Raw genomic sequence first — 24,953 nt, 5'->3', positions numbered from 1 at the left:
AAAGAACCATCACTTCGAACCGTTTAATTTTTTCGTTACAAGAAAGAAAGAAAGAAAGGGAGAAAAAAAGAATTTCGGCCATTCAGAAAATTCTCGAGTACAATTGAAAATTCGAATCCCGGATCACGCGTAATCCTAAAATCCTGGTGTCATAAATGCTATCTTTGTGATATATATCTAAGTAATAACTAGAAGGATAAGTCACCGCAGAAAATCCCCAAAAGGAATTATGCGATATTGTTCGACATAACTGGACGATAAAATGATATTTTCTTATCTTTAGAAATAAGCGCAAACCTTATTACCAGTTTTATTATAGATATTAAGATGGAGATGTAAAGATTGGAATTAAAAAAAATTGATGTAGTGTGATTGGATGGCACAAAAAAAAAAGAATTTGTGATAAAGAACATTCTGTGCGTACAGGAACAAACTGGCAATAATAATAATATATATAAAACAACTAGAGAAATAATTTATTAAGAATGCATGTGTCGTATGTTTGTCACTCTGCCTTCTAAGGTTAGAGTCTCCTAATGTCCCATTCACTTTCTAGCATTAGCCAAGGGTATATTGATCCATTTCGACGATGGTTTTTCTCAAACGGGCACTTTGTTGTCACACCATAAACTTTGACGTTTCGAAGTTAGTGGTTCGATTGAAGAAATTGTAGATTTAGTTGTATTGGAATTGGAAAAAAGCTGCGTTATTGTGACATGATTTTTTTTGAAATTTCAATCTTATCGGGCAAAAATAAGATTGAAATTTTGGTTTTTCTTTTTTTTAAAATGAATTTCCAGTTTGAAATTGATTCGGTTTGATGCAGACGAAAAGAGAGGAGAGAAATGAAAAGAAGAAAAAAAAAAGAATGTATAATATATAAAATAAAATACAGTAAGATCAAATGTAGGAAAATGTTAAAGGTTATTGGATGCACACTAAAATAAAACTGGTAACTCGAAAATTTAATTCGTAATAAAATTAACGAAATTAATTTATCGAAAAACTTGTAAGAGCAAAAATTATTTGCTATAACTATAATTATACTGCGTAATAAATTAGTATTAGAAAATTAGCGCAGAGTATTTTTCATTTTCTAAAATAGAATTTAAACATTTATGAAGTTCCGAGGAAAAATTATATAAATCGGGCTTTTAAACAAAAATCTGAAGGGGAAAAAAAGAAAGACGAACGAGTATTTCTCCGAAGTACGGGTGAACGTCTCTTTAATTTTTATCTATAATCCAATTATCCAATAATGAAAATGTAAGGTTTCGAAATTTTATTTTTATGCAAAAAATCAAGATGTTTATTCAGCCTGTTTTTTAAAAAAATAACTTGGAATTCGATCATTTTAAAGTTCTGTTCTAAGGAAGGCATTCATCTTTGCGTTTATCGTCTCATTTTATAGCACAAGGTAATAGATAAAATGCAAAAATTCGTTATACTGTACCTTTAAGTTACAGATAACATACATCAAATAGAAATATATGGAAGAAACTCAGCAGATGATTTTTAGAAAGCAGTGAAAATAAAAAAGAATATCATACAAGGAGACGTGGTCTTTACTGTCATTGTTGAATCAAGGCCCATTCGTCACTTCGACCAAATATAAACGACAGATTTCCAAGTCGCTCTTAAATTTCTGATAGAAATTTATACGGAGGAAGCTTTCTCCCCTTTAAAAATTAACTAAAAAAAATGTTTGTATTAATCTTCATTACTGTTTTTCGTGGGAAGAATAAAAATAATATAGATATAAAGTTACAAGAAAGATACATGTGTATGGTGAGGAAAATGACAAATAAAAATTATGACCTATAAAACGTACAGTTTAACTATAATATAGAGATGATAAATTGTGGTTAAAGTTATATGGAAATAATTATTCTACACTTGGCAGTGGAATAAGGGCGAACCTCCCAATTAAGTATTAAATGAAGAAAGTATTGGAATTTTCGCAATTTGACTTATTGCTTGATTTTAATTATAAAAAGCGCACTAACATGCGTCTAATATGTATCGATCGCTGCACATGTTTGCCATTAGAGGACGCTGCTGCACATTCACCAGATGGCGAGTACGACAGTCCAGATCAGCATGTCAGTCGAGGCGACTTCTACAGCACTTTCCATTGACAGTGCCCTCTACTATACCTACTTTACTTAGTGACCATGATAGCCTTAAATATTCGTAGAAGCACGTGCGTCCATCACTGTCAACAGCCGACCCTTACTAAAATCAAATCTATACATGTCTAGAAAGGAATCACATTGGGTCAAGCGGGTTAGTGTGCTGACCACACTAAGAACTGCTGCACAATGTTCCTACTTCTGGAATTATCACCGTCATGAGTGTAGCTATAGACGACAATTTAGAGGAGGTACGTTCGTTTTCCACATTTATAAGCTTTACCGAACTAGTATTAAATTTCTTATCTTAATTCCACCATTTATAATATAATTATTATATGAATTGAATATATGGTGATATTGGCCCACTTTCGGATAAATTTTAGATTTGGAAAATGTTTCTGGATGCTGTCATTCGAAGAATTATGCTCGATCATAGATTTTTATGTCTCTTCGAATGTTCTTTTATCCATTTTAATGTCCAATAAAATTTCCAATGACTAATACAATTCTAAGTGCGGTATATTTCAAATATAAAATATAAGAGAAATAATTTCTTTTATAAAGTTTTATGTTTGCGATAAAACAACATTTTTAAATTATTATTATTTAATGTCATTTTATCTTGCTAAGTCGTAATTCGGGTGAAAAATTATTCTTATTCCTTCCTCTGTTCATCTCTCTATTCATCTCTCATTTAACGGAGTAAAAAGAGCAGTTTAATATTGATAATTCATATATTTCCGGACATTATTATAAATAAATACATTTAAAGTGATTAAGGAATTAACTTAAACGGCGAAAATTTCAAAAAAGCGTTATTTTTTAAGCTTTCAACTAATTAACGACGTTTCGTAGCTGGAAACGAAGCATTTAAAGTTTCAAACGAATCTATCTATTGAGCCGTCAAAATTTGACAATGTCATCAACCATCCGTTCGAACTCATTTAGATGGCCGAACACGCAACATCCATAAAATGATTCTGAATCTCTTCCAATCGACTTCTTAATCCACTTAGCTTCGTCTATACAGAAAACAATCTACGCACTTCATTTCATCAGCACAAACTATACTTTATCGGTAACGTGACGCATACCTGATCGCGTGAGTGAAAATATCGTCACGAAAATGGTGTAACGTCACGCAAGCCGTAAACCAATTATTGCTTGGGTTATGTTCTATAGACATAAACATCACTATTTTCAACTTTTGCACATCATTTATTTTTATTTTTCTAAACTTAACCCCGAATAGGTTCGAAGCCATAAACGACTGGATAACAAATGAAGATGCGAGAGATTATTATCGAATATTACCATCTGGAAACAATTTGATCCGGTCATTTTATTCGCATTTTGGAAAATGATACCGAATGCTGCTTCACTGCGTAACACCGAGAAATGCGGAGAAACCTGATCTACAGGGAACTGATCTTCTATTGTGTTAAAAGCGTGTCTCATTATTCGATCGGATATTAAATTATCCTTATTGAATAACTTTTTGAATATAATCCTTTAAAAATATTCTTTAAATAAAAAGGGTACAAATTTAATTTTCATATTTTTAAGCTTTTTATTTAATTTAATAATAATGATAATAAAAGGGGGAATTCAGATTAATATTTAAATGCTATAAACGACCAAAAATTACCTTGCAGTAAATAATAAATTATATTCTCTTATCTTTTTATTTAAATATTAAGAAGCGGGAGGCACATCTGTTATCGTAAATAGGAAAAAAGTATAATCTAACTGGCATAGTGGATATCGGAATAAAGGGCATATGCATAATTTTACTAAGTAAATTTGGTTAGTATCCAGGAACAGCGATATCTTACATCTCAAATAAACGCAGCCGTGAAACTTCAAATGTAATTTAGTTAACAATTTCGAAGCCGGTGCGCGACATAATGACACCCTAATGACCAAAATTTGTAACAATATTTGATTATTGAGAATTATGAAATTACGATGCGTAATTTGCTCTTAATACTTTTTCTATTTTTATAATGTTTCTGCGCAAACTACTTTTGCGAAGGGGAGAAGAAAAATAAAAAATAATAACTTTTTTATTCTGTAACAATAAACAGCAAAGAGATAAATGAGAGTGATAAAAAATGAATAATTACATTTATCAAATGTGATCAGAAACGATAGAATATTTTAAGACGTGGAGATAAAGCTTAGATTTTTCTTTGTGTCTGTCTTTTATCAATTAAGACAAATTCGAAGAAAAAAGAAAGGATTACATTGATTGTTACAGTTTTAACTTTAAATTTTTAAACGTGTGATGAAATTTTTAAAAGAAGAAAGTTTCTTACAAGAGACAGAATATTTTTCTTCTTTTAAACAACAAAAGTACAAAACCTGATTAACTAAACTCTCCTTTCGCTACTGAAGAATAATTATTTAAATACAAAATATATTCTTTTCGCCACAGAATAAACCATTAATATTCCGGTATAATTATTCTAAATATTTTAAAATAAAGATACGTTAACGTTTGTTTAAACTAATTACTAAAATACATTATTTTTCTACCGAATAAATATGCAATTTTTATACTTATTTAAATAAAAAAAAAATTGAAGAAAGGGGGGGAAATGTTTTTTCTTACACTAAAGAATATTTTAAATAAATAACGGAAATTTTTGAAACTAAATTTACATTTTAATTCATAATAAGATTGAGAATGAAATTTATATTAATATTTCCATTTTTACGGAATGAAATTACTGAAATAATCGAGTCTGGTATATATTTTATCGAGAATTTTCAACGATCTCGAGTATAATAAGTGGGAAAACAGAGCTTATGATTCAAGAATTAGAAAACTGAATGAGATTGCCTGATGTATTACGCTTGCAAGTGTCGAAGTGAGAAGTAATCAGTTTTCTTATAATAGCAACAATAATTGCATCTGATATTACGAGTCGCTGTTGTTGTAACCATAGAGAGAAGAGATATCAACGGAGATCTTGATACTCTTACAAGAGCCCTTCAATCCAACCATCGCATACGATAATTTTATATACAGTTACTATTTGGAAAGTTTATCAAAACTTATATAAAGCAGAATTAAAATAGCATTTAATAACGATTTTTAAAGTAAAGTTTGATTGAGTTTAAACGTAATTAAAGATAGAAGTTTTATAATTATTTTAATGCTAACGGTTAAAATCTCGGAAGATGGAGTAAAAGCACGATCACGTTATCTAACAATAGGAAGGAACGTTTGTAATCTCCACCCAAAATAAATCTTTTTTTTCTTTCGAGAAGCGAAGAATGATAATGGAAATGTCTAAGTTTCTCAACGAATAATAAAATATATGTAAACAACTTTTGTTAATTTATTTAATAAGCAGAGAGCGCATCACTTAGTTAATATGATAAAACGATTTAGAAGAAGTTTTGGAATTTTTAAAAATATTTATAAACGTTTGGCGTATAAAAATATATAAGTTATAAATTATGCTATTTAAAATAAAGGAAATAAATAAATCTCCTACGTCAAATAATGTAAGAAAGCACTTAGGAATTTATTCTCAAAATGGGATATCTTCTCAAAAATTTCTATCATAAATTTCTACGTTTTATATTCGATGGTGCCCCAGGTAGCTTACAAATCACGACTATGATGGTAAAATACTGTATATCTTTCGTTCTTTTATCTCCTGGTAGAAAACGATACCCCGAGGCAGCATCGAAAAATACAAGTAGAGGATTAGTTAGATTTATTACACACTTTTGATAAATTTAACAAACAAATGCATTTTCTAATTTTCTCAGTCCAATCTAATTACAATTTACAACTAATAGTCTTTCCTATTGATTTTATCTCTTAAAAATTTCAATCGGAATAACTTCAAAGTGCAAATTCTTTCTTCCAGAAGAAAACTAATTTCGACTTATTGTTAAATAGTATTACCGAGTAATTAATATTTATTTATAATTGGATCAAATGGCGTTTTACCGTTACAGTTTCCTCGTATTAATCCATGTATGTAACACACAGTTTTTTAAAATAAATTTCTATCCTTTATTCATCGAAATATATTTATATAGAAAATTAATCAGTTGGAAATTTATACAGCCGAATCAAACATTGATTCTAAGCTCGTGTCTTAAATTACTGCAAATAAATTGCAACTTATGAGCTAGAATTCTTATATGAAACTATATATATTGTGGATGATATATGTAGCTTTATATCAAAATTCTATCTTACCACCCGCTATAAATATATAAAGAAAATATTGTGTAAGAAAGGTTAAGATCTAAACTCGATTTAGAATGCAATGAACACCTTTAAAAATCTTTTGGAAACGTAAAAAATGCGATATTGGAGAGAGATCCTTCTTGGTTGGAAAAATATAAAATCCAATTTATAAGAAAATCCTTTATCAACGTCTCTCGGGTCTTTGTTATCAACTTAGTTGACATCCAATTGCGGAATTTCATAATTCCTTTAACACGTCTATAGACAATTTGACTAGATTTTTTAATTAGTTATTTTAATTTGTAAGAAAGTAACTGTAAAAATAGAACTTGTATAAGAGAAAAGGAGCGTGGAATTCTTACATTTTCTGGCCTGGAATGATAATTTGTGTTTTGAAATTTTATTTCGCCAACGTTTTCGATAATATGAATAATTTATAACGTGCAAGCAGTTCTGGGATCACGTTAACGAAATTACTTGTGTTGAATTACTGTACAAGATCTGTACTAATTTATCTTACTTATTATCTAGTTAACTGATCTATAAATTAAAAAACAGCTCGTTCTCTTATGTCATCTTCATCGCACGGCTTTCATAAATGGCCTTATTCTTCTTCATTATCTTAAATGGGATGCGCGTTAGCTCTTCTAAAGTTACTTCAAAGATAAGCCATTACTTTTATTTTCCCGCTTTGAATTCTCCTGTTATTTCCACGCAACATCTTCAAATCGGAGTCACAGTTTAATATATTTTCGGCATAAATTTCGTTTCGGGAAGAAACATCGTTATGTATCGCAAATTAAATATTCTTAAGCGTGAATGTTGGATTTTTGCCAATGCCGAATGATCTCTTAGGGTATTAAATGTTCCTTAAACTACGGGAAAAAAAACCTCGTTTAAGTTAGTAAAGATCCCTTGATTAAGCAACGATTAGGAGAGCAATAATGTATTCGAGTTGGTTTCCATACGTTAATCATTATTGATTCATCTAAGGTTATCTTATTAAAATTCTCTTAAATAATTTTTCTTAATACAAATTCTATCGATTACCAATTTCTACTAATAAATATTTCCTCGCTCTACTTCAACTTTTCCACTCTTAATGATCGTAAATTTTGCTGTGCAAACGATATTCCTCGCTACTTTCTAACCATTCATCTGGCTTTTTATGCGAATATTTTAATTTTTATTACTTCTTTACTGATCACAATCTCCTTTTTTTTATTTTGTTCCGAGGAAGTCTCTTTAATTCCATTATTAAAATTTATTTTAGGATTAATTTAAGCTTCTAGACTATTTTTATGGTTTCATTCTTCTTTTATATCTTATTTATCTAACAGAAATTTATATAAATTAATCTAACGATTTTAAAGTTTTGAATAAATTTCGTACAACGTTGAGCAGTCGATGATTAACATAATTATCAACGTATAACTGGAATTAGTTTCGAGTTACGTTTTATGGATACGCAATCATTTAGGAAACGTAATAAATGACCCTCTTTATAAATGATTATAGTCTACACGTCGAAACGAAAACAATTTTAGGTTATCTTCCGCGTGAGTTATTGTGAATACCGTCGCGATTGCTCACACTTCCAATGATCAATTTTTTCTCAACTAAATTCTCCGAATGCCCGTATCATTTTTAGAAATCTCAAAATGATTCCCAGCTTGTACTCATAGACAACGGGCAAAAATTTATTTAGTTTAAAATATATGCTTTCCACCTCAAATTATTAGTGACTTGCCCCTGTACATCATACTTTTCCTGTTAGCAATAAAGTCGTGCCGTGTAACTTCGTTCCGTGGAAAATGTTTGAATTGAAAACACGTGATTTTCAGTCTAGGCCGGAAGTTCGTATATAGTTAATCGGGACCTCCTGCTTCCAAGGTTTTCATATCTAGTCTCGGATTTCATCTAACTAACTCCCTTCTGGAGATTAAGAGAGGACAAACTGACAGACAGTGGGAACTTATAGGTCTACAGTTTTTTTAAATTCATCAAGAATAATCCAGAATTATATACGACATTTCATCGCATTTTAATGTAGTCGAAGGAACTTATAAATTGCAGGTTTAGCCATACAAAAATAAATTTTGATAGTGAATAAACAGAAAAAAAAACTATTTAATTTGCACTCTGCTCTAGTGTAGATCAATAGTTTATCGATTTTCCAGGATTATAATCAATTTCGTGAATATTTGGAAAGATATTGGTAAATATTTCGTGAAAAGACAAACCTTTGGTAAGTATAGAGTGGCTATCTTCAACGTCACGCACCGATCTAGTTTGAATTCGGCAAGATATCATGCATAAAACATAACCCGAAATGGCACTGTGAGCCAGATTGCATTCTTTTGTAACGCTTAACTTTCTATAAACTCTTTACATATTTAACATATTTTATGAAACAAATTCTTTATCTCATACTGAAAACACTTCTTAATCGTTCAATGGTGAAGAGGTGTACTAAATTTGGCCTTAACATTTAAAAACTACGTTATCAAGGTCATATATTATCTATACTTCAGTTACTATAGTAACAATCCTACTCTATTATTTTCGATGGTTAAAAATCAATTTATAAAATCAACCCTCTCCTCACTTAAATAATTAAAAATTATCTAACGTAGTTTTTAAATGTTTAATTCTTCTTGTATTTAAAATTTTAGCTGGAAAATCTTTAAAAGATTAAGATATATTTTACTATAATCATTACATTATTTTCATGTATCATCTATAATATTAGAAAATTTATAGTTGTCGTCTTCAGATTTCAGCATTTAAATTACGGACAGAAACGTTCATTTCGATAGTTGTTTTCCTTTTTCTTGCTTGAAATATTTTATTGAAATTTTATGTAAATCTCGGAGTGTGCGGAGGAAATTCATTTTTAAAGGATTTTTTTCCGTGTTTATGTTTGAATTTATTATACATATATTTATTTACATTTATATTGAATAATTTTGTATTCGTATAGTTCTCGGAAAATTTAAATATTTTATTTACTTTTCCTCTCCATCTGATCTCGTGTTACTACTATTTTTATTATTATTTTTTTTTTATCTTCTCTCGCTGCCGATAACAGGATACGAAGTTTGTAATATAAGTTATCTCATTGTATTTTAGCATTACTCAGACAAAATATGATACTGTTTCCGATATTCTTATAAAAACATATTTATACTTTTCAAATATATTCTTTAAACTGTTCTTACTTCTATTAAAATTTGGATCAGTTCGAGAAGATGCCCTTATTTTCTCTCGTATTTACTTCTCCTCCCTTCAAAATATTCGATATTTTTATATAAAATCTTAATTAAACTCCCTATTTGGTAGAGGATCCTACAAATATATTTATATAGAATTAACGATATGTTGACCACGATGTGGATCTGGCATCCGAATTCTCTTTTTCTTATCTATTTGGGTCAAGCAGATATAAAAATATACTGCTTTCTAGTACTTTAAATAGTACTAATGTCGGTCGGTACTGTACATACATCGAAAGTAGCTAAGATATCGTGATTCGATTTAGCGTGATAACATGGTAAGTGACTATTTATAGAGGTGGACTACAGTAAAACCGATAGTTTACGTACTTATATAAATTAATTACGTAGGAAATTAGTAAACATTCCAACTTTACTGAAAATTATATGGCTGGTTATTTCATAATTGTGGAATTTTGGTATGTTTAAATATAGATTATTTTTATTTTAGTAGACCCATGTGTAACGGGGATGCCGACATAAAATGGTGTTTATTTAATGCAGGATTTTCTCTAAAAGATTGATTAGCTTAACTTAATCCCGTCTCGGGAATGATATTGACTTTATCGATAGTTTTCAACGTAAACTCTAAGTATTATATATTTTTTTCATCAGTTTGCAATCTTCCTACAATATATTATATATATATATGGATAAGTTCTTTTAACAAATAAATCCGCTATGCCAACACACATCTACCAACATCAAAGTTATAATAGAAGGAAATTTCAATAAGACGTATCGTACTTTCAGAATTTAATTAGAAGAAATCTCTCGTAAGTGGAAGAAAAATACAATTTATATTAAAATCAACAATATTTTATTTATAAAATTAATAAATTCAAAAGGGGGCAATATTACTAAGCTCTAAACTAAGCCGAGTTTAATAAATTTGGCGATATTTTTGTATTAAACAGCCTAAAAAATGAACCCAAAATCAACGTTTTATCACAGTATACATTGGCGAGAAACGGGCCAAAGTTGAAATATTTGGCAAGAAATCACGTAGAGGCATTAAAAGTTAATTTAAAATCGATAGGCTCGATGATTTAACTTGGGATTATATTTAAATTAAACTATCTCGAAGTCATTCGATATCAAGAATGGATTGTGTGATACCTATTAGAATTTAGAACACACCCTAATGAAAACAGATCAATCGAACATGTCTAATGTAGAAATAAAATGTAATTTAGCTTGGATAATTCTTCGATATGTTTAATTCTCCCGAGGATTCAGCAAATTGTTACTTTACAATGGAGACATTTAAGAAGAAAATTAGTCAGGAAGATTATTTTGCGATTTAAATAATAATTAAACCCATTATCTCTGCCATTTCATTGACTGTTTATTAACAAATCGTGTTTTAATATTTTAGATATAGAAAATGAAGTTTCTAAGTTAGAAATTTAAACGCATAAATCATTCAAAATTCGTGAATTTACGACTTGTTGTTCATCCGATAATGGTTTTAAATTTAACAGATAAATTAATTGAATTCGTTTGTCTCTTATCTAAGTGAAAATGGGCTAAAAGGAAAGAGTGGTCTGAGTAATTGTTTAATAAGTTAAAGGTGATAATTATAATTGACGAATTTCTTTAATCAAATTTTCGTTATGTTAATCAAATTAAATGCAGTTTAATCATTACTTAATGGCATTTATTTAATATTATCGTTCACTCAATTAATAATATTTAATGGACGAATTATCTTCTTTCTAAGGGTTAAACATGATCGAGCTTTCTCTTTCGACAAACAATTATTTCCTACATAACACGCCGAAATTAAAATAAATACAGTAATATTCCCTCCATCTTAAATTCATTTATCAAGGTACGTATGCCAATGTTACTTGAAAACTGAGTTATATCAAGATTCGTATAGTTCAACGGTGCAATTCTCAAGTAGTTGTAACGATAACAGACGGTAATATCGATTCTAGTGACGCTTTTCATTGTATAGAAGACTCAAAAGGCAGTGAAAAGAGTTTTTGTAGGAATGCTCCGCTTAATATCAAGGATACGCCATTTAAACTTTAATAGGATTTATTTGATTGTTCCATTCATCTCTTTGCTCTTGGGAATGGGAATTTATTCAATCTGAGCAGGAAAAAAAAGATATCACAACTTTTTCTCCTGATTTTTGGCTTGTTTCTTTTAAATATATGGGAAATATCAACTAAACAAATGATTTGTTTTGCTTGTTTTCTCGATATATACACATATTTTTTCCTTTACAAGCATTTTTATTAACGCTTAATTAACAAATCTACTAGTTATTGGATTACCTAAGATCTTTCTCATCAACGAACTGAAAATTACAACTCCATTAGTCTTATTATCTCTATTTTATACGGCCCGACAATTTCTTATCACATTTATCCGATTAATACACGTTCGAAACAAGCAAAATCCAATGAATAGTTAGCATTTTCTCCTACTCAATTAGAATTAATTAACTATCGGTGGGAAATTTTTAATTAAAAACAAACAGAAAAATGCGAATTTACTATTAAATTTTCTTATTTTTTTTAAATAAGGAATTTTAATGGTTTTCACTGGATATGTTTTATCGTGAAATATTTCTTTAAAGATAATGTCTAAGCAAAGTTATTATGAAACTTCAGACGTACGATTTATATATCGATTTGGAAATTACAAGAAAGTGTCAAGATTTCCAGAAAATGAATGAAAGAATCTAAGCAAAATGTAATTAAACTTTTTTATTGTGTAATAGCCTTTTCAAAATGGATAAAAACCATACATTTTTTATGGTGTAAAATATATTTTATCCAGCATTATTATATTTACTTACTTAAAAAAAAACATATACAAGCAAATCCATAAACACACAGCTTATCAGCCTAATGATAAATACACTTGTATAAACGAGACAGTATAGGAATTTAGTAATAAATATTCTATGGTATGTCATACTTCATGTAATGTGTGTACTTCGTGTCAATAAAGCATAGGATTAGAAAAAGTTACGACGTAGAGAAATGGAGGAATGTATTATTAAGCACGGGCAAAAATCACTCGGCTTCTTTTGTTTAAATAAAATAATGGGAATGTAGCATTAAGCATACGATAAATTATTATGCAGTGAGGTTTTAAAAGAGACTTTTCTCAAAAAGACTGTACAATTTCTTTGGTATTTATACAGAAGTTCTGAAAGTTCCGCGCTTCTTAAAGTTTATCGAAGCAAAGAAAAGAACTAGAATGTCAATATACACACTACCGTATTTTGTTTTGTCTAGATATATCGGTTCTCTGTTAGATTTTCCAATTCTTTTTTTCTTTTTCTAGTGGTAAATTATAGCTATACGTTAAATAAGTAAATCCAATAAATCCCGAATCTTTAAACACAGTTTTATAATATTGGGAAAGTTCTATATTATTTCAAACAAATAACGTTGATTTATGTATCTACTTTATTTATTTTTAAAAGAATGATCTTTTTTCAATAAATTATAAATTTTATAGCATGTAGAAAACGTTCTGAAAAACCCTAAGTACGTTCTACAGCTTTTGTTTGCTTGCAATGCTTAAAATTCATTATTTTCTTTTGAAAGAACGTGATAAATGAACGTTTTTAAGCGATATTGATTTTTTGAACACGATATTGATCATTTTTTTTTAAAATGTGACTACTATTCCCATTAAGATATCATCCGATACATCCCGTTTTTATTATAAATAAAGGAAAATTTTTGATTATTTATTGCACGATTTTATCATACGTGTCGCAGTGAATCGGAGAAGGAGAAATATCAATGAGGAATGAATTACGAAATTACATTAGACACTGTCGAGGCACCAATCACTCCCCATACTTCCTATCAATATACAGTAGTATACAGTACAATATCAATCTTACTAACATGTAACAAATTCTCAAACTCATCAATGGCATTCTACTTAAAGATATCAAAACAAATAACCTTCTGCATCGTGTTACAACTATATTATTTTTTACACTGATGCCGAGTAAACAATTGGGGAAGAAGAAGAAGAAGAAATACAATTCTACTCCATAATTAAGAGGGGAAAAAACTATTTTCTAATTAACTAAGCTGATGCCAGCCTGTAAATACATAAATTAAAAAAATAAACACGACATTCTACTTAATTTCGTGATAAATATTTTGGAAATTAAGTAGAAAACAAGATTAAGAAAAAGAAATTTATCCTTAAAAGCTTATTATTTTCAGTACAAATTCAAGAATCGATATATAAATATAAGGTTTATCTATTATATAATTATATTTTCCCTTCTTTTAAGAATGATTTAATAATATTAAATTAATTCGAGGCGTGGAAATTAAAACGAAATTCTTGAAAAGAAAAAACCGTGTAGAAATTGTCAGTCAAAGTCAAAAAGTAATTTCCCCTGTTTACCGTATTTTATATAATTATATTAGATGAGATATTTAATAACGCTCGACTGCAATTATAAGATATTAAAGTTAACAATTCCGTACTTTATCCATTTCTTGTTACTGTTAACGCTTAATTATAATTTTTTTGGGGGGGGATTTTGAAGTTTGGATAAACTCCGATGCATTTTTATTAAAGAAAAAAAATAATTAATTTTTAATAATAAAGAGTAAATTATTTTTATTTCGATTTTCATTTATATTTGTACAAAATTTCTTTGTGTAATTCGATATTTAGTCATTTTTATTTATTAAATTATAAAGGAGTCTTGTGTAAATATCCTAGCAAGAAGTTACAAGTATACAGAAAGAATCTATATATACAATTTAAAAAATAGAATTTCGATAAAGAATTTTTATTATTTTCAAATAGAAAATTGTTTATATATTATTATTACTTTTTATTCTTATTCTTTCCAAATAATTATAGAAATATTCACAAATTGTTTTTCCTTTTGTAACTTTAGTGATGTTGACAATCTTGCGATAATTCAACGCCTGTATGAAGACATTCAAAACAACTGAACCAACACAATTTTCTTTTCAAAGGAAAATTTTCAGACTTGGAAAAGAATTTTATTTTTCCACTAGAAAAAAAAAACAATAAAACAACGAATAAAACCCTTAAACATAATACAATTTGCATCTTCTGGACAAATTTGATAGGTTTAAAAATGCAAAAGGGCAATAAAAGTATTCCTGAATTGGTCGAGTATCTAATTATAGCTTTCTTAGTTCCATTTTAAATATTATTTTAATTAGAATTAAGGAATAAGAAGAGAGGAATTATAAAGTAAAAGAATTTCCTTAATAAATCATGTCATTTCCTTATTATTATTATTATTATTATTATTATTATAAAGGGAAACTTTTGTTAGTATTATTTAAATTAAATTTTTAATCTAATTGTGTTAGAATTTTATTGCTATTCGCATTTATACTTCTCACTCGTCTAAGGTAAATAGTGTTGCTATCGTTTTAAATTTGTTCCAAGGAATTATCCATTACGAAATAGATAACCAGATCCATCCACACACGCATTAAAAGTATAGAGTTTCAGAATACATCTGCTATAAAAAGAAAAAAATAGTATCTAATTTTGTAAATCGGAGAAGAAAAAATTAAACTGATAAGAAAGTTTCTCTTTCTTCTTAACAAGATAAACGTCATGGGTTTTCCTTCTAGTTATATTCTATGAATCCTGGCTAAATTGCCCTAAAATCGAAAATTATACGTTTTGTCAATGGTTCTATTAAGAAAGTTTTTCTTTAGGATTCTCTCCAGAAAATACTTCCAATAATTATTACAGCAATTCCAACAGTTAAACGTCAGGAAAGTATGTAGGACCAACCATTTAAAGTTTAAATTTCGAGTACAAAATGTAGTGAATTTAAAATAAAAAAAATAATTTAATATTCTAAAAATACGTATAATTAATAACGTTTTTTTAAAATTTTAATTCGTGCCTATTAATTTGTCAAAAATTTGAATATTAATCAACCACAAGCAGTTGATTAACTGTAAGGGGGGTTTCCCGTATTGTAAAACGTAAAGTTATGAATTTTCTTATATTTTTCTGTAGCGTAAACAGGTAGAAAATGCTAATTTAGATGCACGCATTGAATAAATGTGTGGAAAAAAAACGTGGTCAGCAAAGCTCTAATGATCAAGAACCATATCTTACTATAATACGCTTGCATAAGCATAAAGATGTAAAGACCCGAGGCTCGTAAAAATCTTCTCTTCAGTTTATCTCTAACGAAAGATAAGTATTTTGTTTTCCAGAATAAAGTCCCTTCTTATTTTGTATATACAGTAGAAGCCGAGACGACAAATATATAATAATAAATCTAGTAGAATTAATTTTCACGCAAAGTTACAAATTAATGCGGATAATTCATAATTAATTAGAATGTAATTAATAATAAACGAGCTTTTTTCATTAGAAAATATTAAAAGTGGAATGATGTAACTGGCTTGTTCATTGGTCAAACTTTGGCATATGTAAAAGATAAACGTGTGGTGTCACTCCCACTCTTCCTATTATTATTATTTCTTCTTAATTTTAATTAAATTATTTGATTTAATTTTAAAGAATTTATAATATTAGATTATTAGACTTTCATTATCAGTCATTAATTCTATAATTATATATAACGATTGGCTCGAATTTAAATATCTATAACTCCATGATTCATTGTAAAATATCAATTAATTCACTTTGGAAAAGGAGTAAGAGTGTATTTTTTCCCAATTTTTAAAACATGGCGAGAGAATTTTAAAACTGGATAAACGTTAAAGTCGATAAAAAATTTCATTAACTTCGGTAAATGAATGGTTGTTTGTGTATGATTTATTTAAAAAAGTGCATTTCTCTATCTCTCTATTGATTATTCCACGTGTCGATCTAAATACTTTCATCTTAAATTCGTTCATTCGGATTATATAATTCGCTCTTTTCTATTTTTTAGAACTTTTACATTTATTGTGTAATCTATTATTCACGTTTTAATTAAATATTAAAAATGCCTCATAATTAATTTTACAGCTAATGATTTATGAGATTTTATTTTATGAAGTTGCAATGCATTAACTTTATATATATATATACATATATTGTGCGGCAAACCTTTGTGACACTAAATTCTAGAATTACGTATAAATTTAGGAAAGGAAATTCTTTTTATAATCTTCTAAATGATCTTTCTCTATATTTTTGGATTAAGTTTTTTTTATTGAAATATTTATCTGCTGGGAAATTTTTATTTCCTTCAGTTAGAATCTTCCCTTTATGATCATATCTATGAAACTTTCCCAAATTTACTGCCGGTTTTATCTTTTCTCCCAATGTCACCGATTCCTTTGGACCATCTTCAAAAGTTTTCATTTTAGAAACGGTTGACGTTAGAGACTTCAATGTGTCTACTTTTTGACTAGCTTTCTGCTTCACTGATACTGTTTAGGGAATTGCACGAAAGACGAAGTTGTTTTCCGACTTTCTGACAACTTTATCAATTCTCCGAATCTCTCCTTCATTTTTTGACATTCGAGAACTCAATCAGCATTTCTTTACACCTCTCCAAATTCCATCAATTCTTTAAAATATATATATATATATATATAATCTACTTTTTAATTATTTAAACTTATCCTTTCTTCGATTCGCCTTCTCAGTTAATTGATTTAAAAAAAAAACTAATGTAATTTACGTCACTCCTTTTATAGTTAATTTAAAATATTAAAATTGTAATGATTGCTTTTAAATTAAATTATAATTATGACGTGACAACTTATCTGTATTATTATCGGATCGGTGCGAATGTGCGTAAAATTCGAAAGTTTATACAGCTACTCCGCATGAAGAGACGTAACTACAAATGAATAGATATTAATTATCTTCCTTTTCTGGGAGCTTTTTGACCTTTTAAAGAGCTTGTTCAGATATAAATGAAAGAATAACAAAGAGAAAATATGCATATGTAGCGCTGTTATAACAAGAGAATCGTCACGATAAGTTACAATTGATCTTTTCGAAATCCAAACCTCTTATTAACTCAAATGACTGTTATAATGATTAAAAGTTTTTAAAAAATTATAATAAATTAAACTATTAATTATATGAGGGAATTAAACATGTTGCTCTACATAAATTACAACAAAAGAAAATACGTAAAACGTCAAAAATCTTATTTTTAAATATCAATTTAAGGTAGACGATGACAATTTTTAGAAATTAATCTACAAATTTCATTAAATTAAACGTAACAAATTTAAAAATAATCTTATTTAATCTTTACGATTATAATTAGCTTTTGAATTCTTTTTATAATTAAATCCAATGACTAAATTATAATTAATATATTATGTAAATTAAGACGATTTTATGCAGGATCCTTTAACATTTTTTTTTTTACATTTTGGAAGGATTTCTAATTATTATAAAGTAGTAGAAGAGATATCTTATAATTATAAATTTTAAATCATTTATTATTTTTAATTATTTAACTTTAAAATATTAATATATTCAAAATTAAGATTATAAATGAATGAGCTACGGTTAAATTAGAGACTGAATATATTATTAAAAAAACTGTGACAATTGGAAAAGCATTTAATAACGTCCAACTAATTTAATTTAGTTTGATTTAGATTGTGTTTTAGCTACGACACGAATTTTATTGTCTTTTAACTCACTCCTTTCTTAAAATTTCAGACAAATATGATGATTTAATAATAAGACGGCATTTTTTCTGTTGTTTTTTAGTCTGTAATCGCTTGATTTTGTCGAAATTTTTCATTTTTCAGACAGGAAACTTCATATACATTAATATAGATATAAGAGTGTCGCTTGGAAAATTATAACACGTATAAATATTCAATTAAAATGTAAAATTAGCCAATTAAATAATTTTTATGAGATTTTATCATCGTTAGTTTCTAGTCAAGACTTTCTTTAGTAGTTATGTCAGTCATTTAATTTTCTACACGATCATATTTGATCGAAATGAGTTGTAACATGACTATTTATTTAACAACTAATTACTTTAAGCGAGAAATTCCTCTATTCACTTTCTAGAATCTAGAATTACAATTTATCAAGTACTTTGTTTACAGAATTTTTAAACGAAATTATAAAAGTTTTATATTAACTTTCTCGATTTCTCGTTAAAATGATGTTTGTAATTTCATAAATTGATTACAGAGTAAGAATTTGAATGTAACATTAAGCATTGTTCTTCGGTCTATTATTCTTTATAAGGTAAACAAAATGTAAATTTTATGCTAAATTATCGATAAATAATGCTCAAGATGATATTCGATTTTTCTTTGTAGAGTTTCATACCAAAATCACTTTTATTGACCTCTTCCATCTTGTTTGAATCATTCAGTCTCCCTTTCTTTGAATTTTAAGATGCGGTGGAAGATTCCCTATTTAATTATTAAACATTTATACAGAAATAATATTCATCAAAATGTATTTCGGACAATAAATAATTCCACTAGACATGTAAGGAAGGTGAGTTCTACATGCTTCTACATCACATGTAGTTATCATATCATCGGATAGCTTTTATTATTCAATTCAATGTCATGTTGGAATATCAAATTACAATTTTGTCGACACGAAATTCCAGCTGTTTATCTACAATGCTATTATTGGTCATGAAAGTCAATTTTATGGAAATGTTCGAGGAGTTTAAAAAATAAAAAATCTTGTCGATGATTAAAAGGAATGGAAAGGTCACGTCGTCCTTGTGACATTTTTGTAGATATTTTAACGAATAATTAAAATCTAGCAATATTTAAATTAATATATTATAAGATAACATAATATCAACTGTATGTTAATAAGTGAGGAAGACCGAAACATGATTGGAAAGCTTAAACAAGCCATTCAAACCTCTAGTGTCATAGCTAATGCAACGTCGTAGGTGACATTGGAACTTAAAGAACAACTTTGCAAGGATATGACTGGGCTAAAAAATAGTCGAGAATTTTAAAATCTAATGCATCGAATTGGATTTTCTGCCAGTTTCGATTAAATTGTGCCATCGGCTAGCCCATACGAGACCAAAATGGTGAGAGATGGGTAACGAACATGGATGAGAGGGACATAATTGAATTCAAACTCACCTTCCTTAAGGCTGTAGTAGAATTCTTTACCCTGAATCGAATACAAAAATCTCTTTCGTTATTATATTTATTAAATAATCTATATCTAATTAAGATTATAACAAAAATTACTTTTATATCATTTTAATTAAATATTAAAAATTAATTTCATTTGGTAATTTTTAATTAAATGAATATTTATATGGTTTAGAAATGATTAAGTATTTTAATTAATATACACGTGGTATACGAATATAAATAATGAGTAATAATAGAAAGTAAAGAAGTAAGTACTTTTTACCATTGCGAGATTTTTATAATGTTTGCGAGAATATTCAGAATATGAAAAACACTGTGTGGATTCTTAACGTTTTTCACATTATTTATATTTATTCTAACAATGGAAAAATGACGGAGACAAAGAATTACGTGTAAGATGAAGTAAAACGCTCTTAAAAATACTAATACATTGATTTTTACGAGGAAAACAATTTTTTAAAGCTTTTATAATGCCGATAGCAGTAATTTCTTTTATTAAATGAGATAGAAATCACGATTCCGACTCTAACTTCAAAGTTTAAAATAAATCTTATCGAATTTAATAGGCTATTCGATTAAAAGAAGTTTTCATCCGATATATATTTGGCAACTGTATATAGAAGCCATTATATTAAGTGATTCACTTTAAAACTGCATTAGAAATAAATGTTTATTTAACTCTTCACGAGCAATTTAAATGCTTAACGCTAATAGCAGACAAAATAGTGCTTTTCGAATTACAATGATATTGAGTAGAGCAATATTCTACGAGTCGTTTTTCAATATTCGTTTCTGCTACAAATTTTATAATTGTTAATATTTCATTAATTTAAAAGTCGATTCCATTGAACACCGTCGAATAAACGAAATCGTAGTAAAAATTTGAAACTATTCTTCTCTCGTACATTAAATAATATACAAGATATTAATGTAGATGTCAAAATTAATTCGTTTATATTGATTAATTTTTCTTTAAAAAATAATTAAAACTCTTTATAAATTTACAATTGTAAGTTAATATTTACAGCAATAAATTGATGAAGTCGATTTTTCAATAATTTATTCATAAAATATCGAAAAGAATAAAACGAAAGCTGCACGATTTATGTATGAAAATAATTACGATAAGCGCTTATGTCGATTGTATCGTACAATGCTATATCATGGCACGAAATAGCATTAGAAATTACACGTAATATGCGGTACATGTATTGCAAATAGCTACAATGTGTATTTAAAAGATTTACATAATTATGAAGAACCTCCTCTACAAAAATACATGGGAGATTAATGTGGGCATAACAACGTAAGAATATAATTAAAGTTTTACTCCTTTCATAAAACAACTAACGAACTTCTTTTCTATATTTCGTGTCGAGTATAAGACTTGCTAAGTTAAGTTATAAGCTTTTTTTAATTAAAATTTAATTAGTATTAAATATTAAATTCATATTTAATCGAAAGTGATATTGAAGTTTTAAGTTTATTCAAAAGAAATGTTGTATGTTTGATTATGCATTCGAGAAAATGTAATCTTTAATTACTTAAGTGCATAAATTATACTTTAATCTATTCATGATAAACATTATTCGTGCAATTCATCAATTCTATCAGCCGATTAGTAATCGAAATTCCTTAATTATGACTCAGGAAATGCTATCTATTGTAAACGTGTATAAGATGAATTAATATTTATAATTCTCTCCTATTTTCCTATACTCATACATATGGAAAGATTAGCGAGTCTAAATTTAGTTGAATGTGTTTACTTAAGCCACATTAATCTAAATCTGTATCAAAACAATCGGAATAAAACCAGGAATTTCATTACAGAAATTGATATTTTAAAAATGTAAACTTTTTAAAAATTTAAATCAAATGCTTTTTAAAATTTTATGAATTTAATAAGATTTTCTGGCAATATTATTGAAAGGAGTTTGGAAAAAGAAATAATCTGTTCTAACTTATTACTTTAAGCCGAGTCAATGTTATATATATGATAACTACGAGGAGAAAATATTAATAATACCGTTGTTTTTCTTACTTATCAAAAATTCTATAGGAAAACAACGAAGATATTTATCATTCAGTTGTGATATTTTCTCGAATGCGGATATATATACTTTAATGTTTTATTTATTTTAATAATATTATGGAAAGCAATAACGACTAAAGTTGCCTTTTTTTATATATTTTATATTTCAGCAAAGGCCTCAAAAGCTCTCACTGTGCCAAAGTTTTCGTCGAGATGCACACATCAAATGTTTAGTTTTGACTCTGTTAATTTTCGGATGCCTCGCAGCCCTTGCTTGGTGTCGTATGGCAGAAGTTACTCGTTTAGTGGTGAATTTTCAAAGTTTTCCCATTACAAGTCGACGAAGAGTAAGTCCTTGTGACGAAGGTTATATCTATATTCCTATAGCCTTCATGGTAATGTTATATTTGGTATACCTGGTGGAATGCTGGCACTGTAGCACACGTTTAGAACTGACATATAATGTCGATGCCAGCGTGGTATACGATCACATTCAGCAGATGCGCGAATCTCAACCGATGATCTGGTGGAAAGCCATTTGCTATCATTACGTTCGACGAAGTAGGCAAGTAACCAGGTATAGAAACGGCGATGCGTACACCACGACCCAGATATACTTCGAAAGAGTGAACTCGCACTCTTCCGGATCATGTTTTACATATACAAACTGTGGTGTAAAAGACATCTCGAAGAAGTTAGTCGATTTAGAAAAACATCCGGCTACAAAAATAAGATTCAGCAAAGGTTTCGCTTTCGCAAACATTGAAGCTGCTAACGAGTTCGAGGAACAAAGAATGAGATTTTTTTTAGAAAATGAGCGCATCGATGATTATATGGAAATGAGAGAAGGATTAGATTTGGTTGGAGTCAACTTCCAAGAATACATGGTGGCCTTCGCAGATCCCGATAGATTGCCGTGGTACGTCTCTCATTTGGTGTTCTGGTTATTCTCTATGGTGTTATTGTCGTGGCCACTAAGAGTTCTTATCGAATTCAAAACGGCCTACGTCCATTACCAAGTAACCAAGTTATTCGGTGTGAACTACCTCACTCCTGCAAGCGGTACCCGAGTGCCAGATAGAATGTCTCGCGGAAGCACGGTAGACAGTTCAGAAATAGAGCATTTAATTTCCAATAATTTTACTTTGGCTCCCAGTTACTCCGAAGCCCTGTTACTAGACACATCCAGGATGACGCAGCTAGTACACAGGGACACTAACGGCAATCTACCGAATGGAATATGCCCTACGGATTCCATCTTGGCTTCGCGCGATTCCCTAATGGAAAATTACGGAAGTGTATCTAGAAGGCCCCAATCTATCAGTCGTACTTCTCTACCCAGTGGACAGGTTGTTTTTGTAGTATCTCCACTCACACCAGACATCAGGCACGAGTTCGATTCAAGTAGAGTTCCACCCGCCTTTCAACATGATGATGAATGTCCGCCCACTTATGAAGATGCTCTTCGCATCTGCCGCCCCCTCTTGCCTCTCAGACGTTCCTTAACTGAGAGGAATTTTCAACGTCCAGTTTGCCCAAATCGTTTACAAGGACGATCGCTATCTGCCAGCATCGATGTATCTGAAACGGCTTTATAAGGTCGCGCGATTGTAAAATAATTTGCTATTTTCTGTTAACGCTAATTTACCCCAAGCAACGAATTCGTTTAAAAGCATATACAAATATACGGCAATGTGTATATACAAGATATATATATATATATATATGAAAATAAACAAAATGTTTTTTTCCTTTTGCTTTAAAGGATTTTTTTTATAGAGAAAACGGATGAAAGATGTTCTTCGAGAAAAGAAAGAGAAAAATCGAGTTATCGCGCAGTTCACTATATTCATTATTATTTTTTTGACAAATAGACTACGCTAAATATTATTTCTCTATGATTTTTTTATAGTAACTCTTTGACCTTCACGCAACAAGCATTTTTTCCCCCAACTAAACACAGGTCAAACAGAAGTAAAATACAGCTTTTTGGCGGTTCGATTTTTTCCATTTTTGTCTCTAGAGGTCGCATCTTTAAAGGAATTGACCAAATATTTTTTCTTCTATTTACTTTTCCTTTTTTATTTGTCTTTCTTTTAACAAAGGCAGAAAACTTCGCGTTTGAAATTCAAGAAAATCATATTCCGTCTTCAAACGCGAAGTTTCCTGACTTAATATAATTTTTTATTTTTATTTTTGCAATTCAGATTTAAAAAAAATAAAGTAATATTTAATTTTCAAAAGATATAATTCTCTTTTAAAATAATTATTTATTTAAACTACGTATTCATTTTATTCAAATAAGAAAAATAAAGAAAAACGGAGTAGATATATAATTTTCCATTTAAAAATTTCAATTTTTTCAAACCTTATTTTTTAACGTTGCACAAAATAAACAGAATTAAATAATATTTTATTAAATTTACGGCGTGTAATGCGCTAAATGTTATGCAAATTGCACTTTCAACTTAATTAAGATTGCTCAGTTAAAAATAAAGTTCTTAAAATAAAAAAAAAAACCCTGCGATTTCTAACAGTAAGATAATGCCTAATGAATATGCAAAACCTTTTACCTGAGGGTCATTTTTCTAACACTCAGTCGCTTACAGATAATCTTAACTTTTGTTTTGAATGCTAAGAATATTATAATGAATATAAATTTATTCTTAAATAAGAATTTGTTTACATTCCGACTAAAAATTAAACTTTAATCTTCGATTATTCATAAATATGAAAATTAATAAATATGCCGGTAAAATAATTTTAAAAAAAGGTTTAAAGTCAATAGAATTTACAAAAAAACTAATTTGTTTTCAATTCAACTAGCAAGATTTATGTAATGAAGCATCTTTAAAAAATTAATTAGCAGCATAAGTCATTGTGAAGTGATTAGAGGAGTGTAGAAGTGCCTTTTTATAAGAGATATTTTTAATTGAAACTATCGAATCTTTAAGAATTCTTATTCTCTTTGTAATATTTTACATTGGATGAATCCTAATCGCCTAACTTCAACAATTCGTCTTCTCAGCACGTATTGTATAAAGATAACGCGATTAAAAACTCGAATAATAGCATCGAGTTACTTCCAAGTAATTCGATCCGCGATATTACAGCCGTGTTAGATAATAAACAGCGTAACATAAGTCTTCATTAAGTAAATATTTAGAAACAAAAAAGAAAAAGTGACGAGGAAAGAAAATA

The 24,953-nt window shown here is 28.6% G+C and overlaps 1 protein-coding gene across 1 annotated transcript; it reads left to right on the top strand.

The window, feature by feature from the left end:
• The first annotated feature begins 1,951 nt into the window (after positions 1 to 1,951).
• LOC136969642 (transmembrane protein 151B-like) lies at positions 1,952 to 23,510 on the top strand. Its single transcript, XM_067263910.1, has 2 exons — positions 1,952 to 2,383; positions 21,923 to 23,510. Exons 1-2 carry the CDS (start codon positions 2,351 to 2,353, stop codon positions 23,348 to 23,350), a joined length of 1,461 nt encoding a protein of 486 aa, XP_067120011.1. The 5' UTR covers positions 1,952 to 2,350; the 3' UTR covers positions 23,351 to 23,510.
• The last annotated feature ends 1,443 nt before the right edge of the window (positions 23,511 to 24,953 follow it).

Source organism: Centruroides vittatus, unplaced genomic scaffold (genome assembly GCF_030686945.1).
Source record: "Centruroides vittatus isolate TY-2023 unplaced genomic scaffold, ASM3068694v2 contig_18, whole genome shotgun sequence".
NCBI classification, from domain to species: Eukaryota; Metazoa; Arthropoda; class Arachnida; order Scorpiones; family Buthidae; genus Centruroides; species Centruroides vittatus.
Note: the sequence above shows the minus strand (reverse complement) of the source record. Positions and strands in the feature narration are given on the sequence as shown.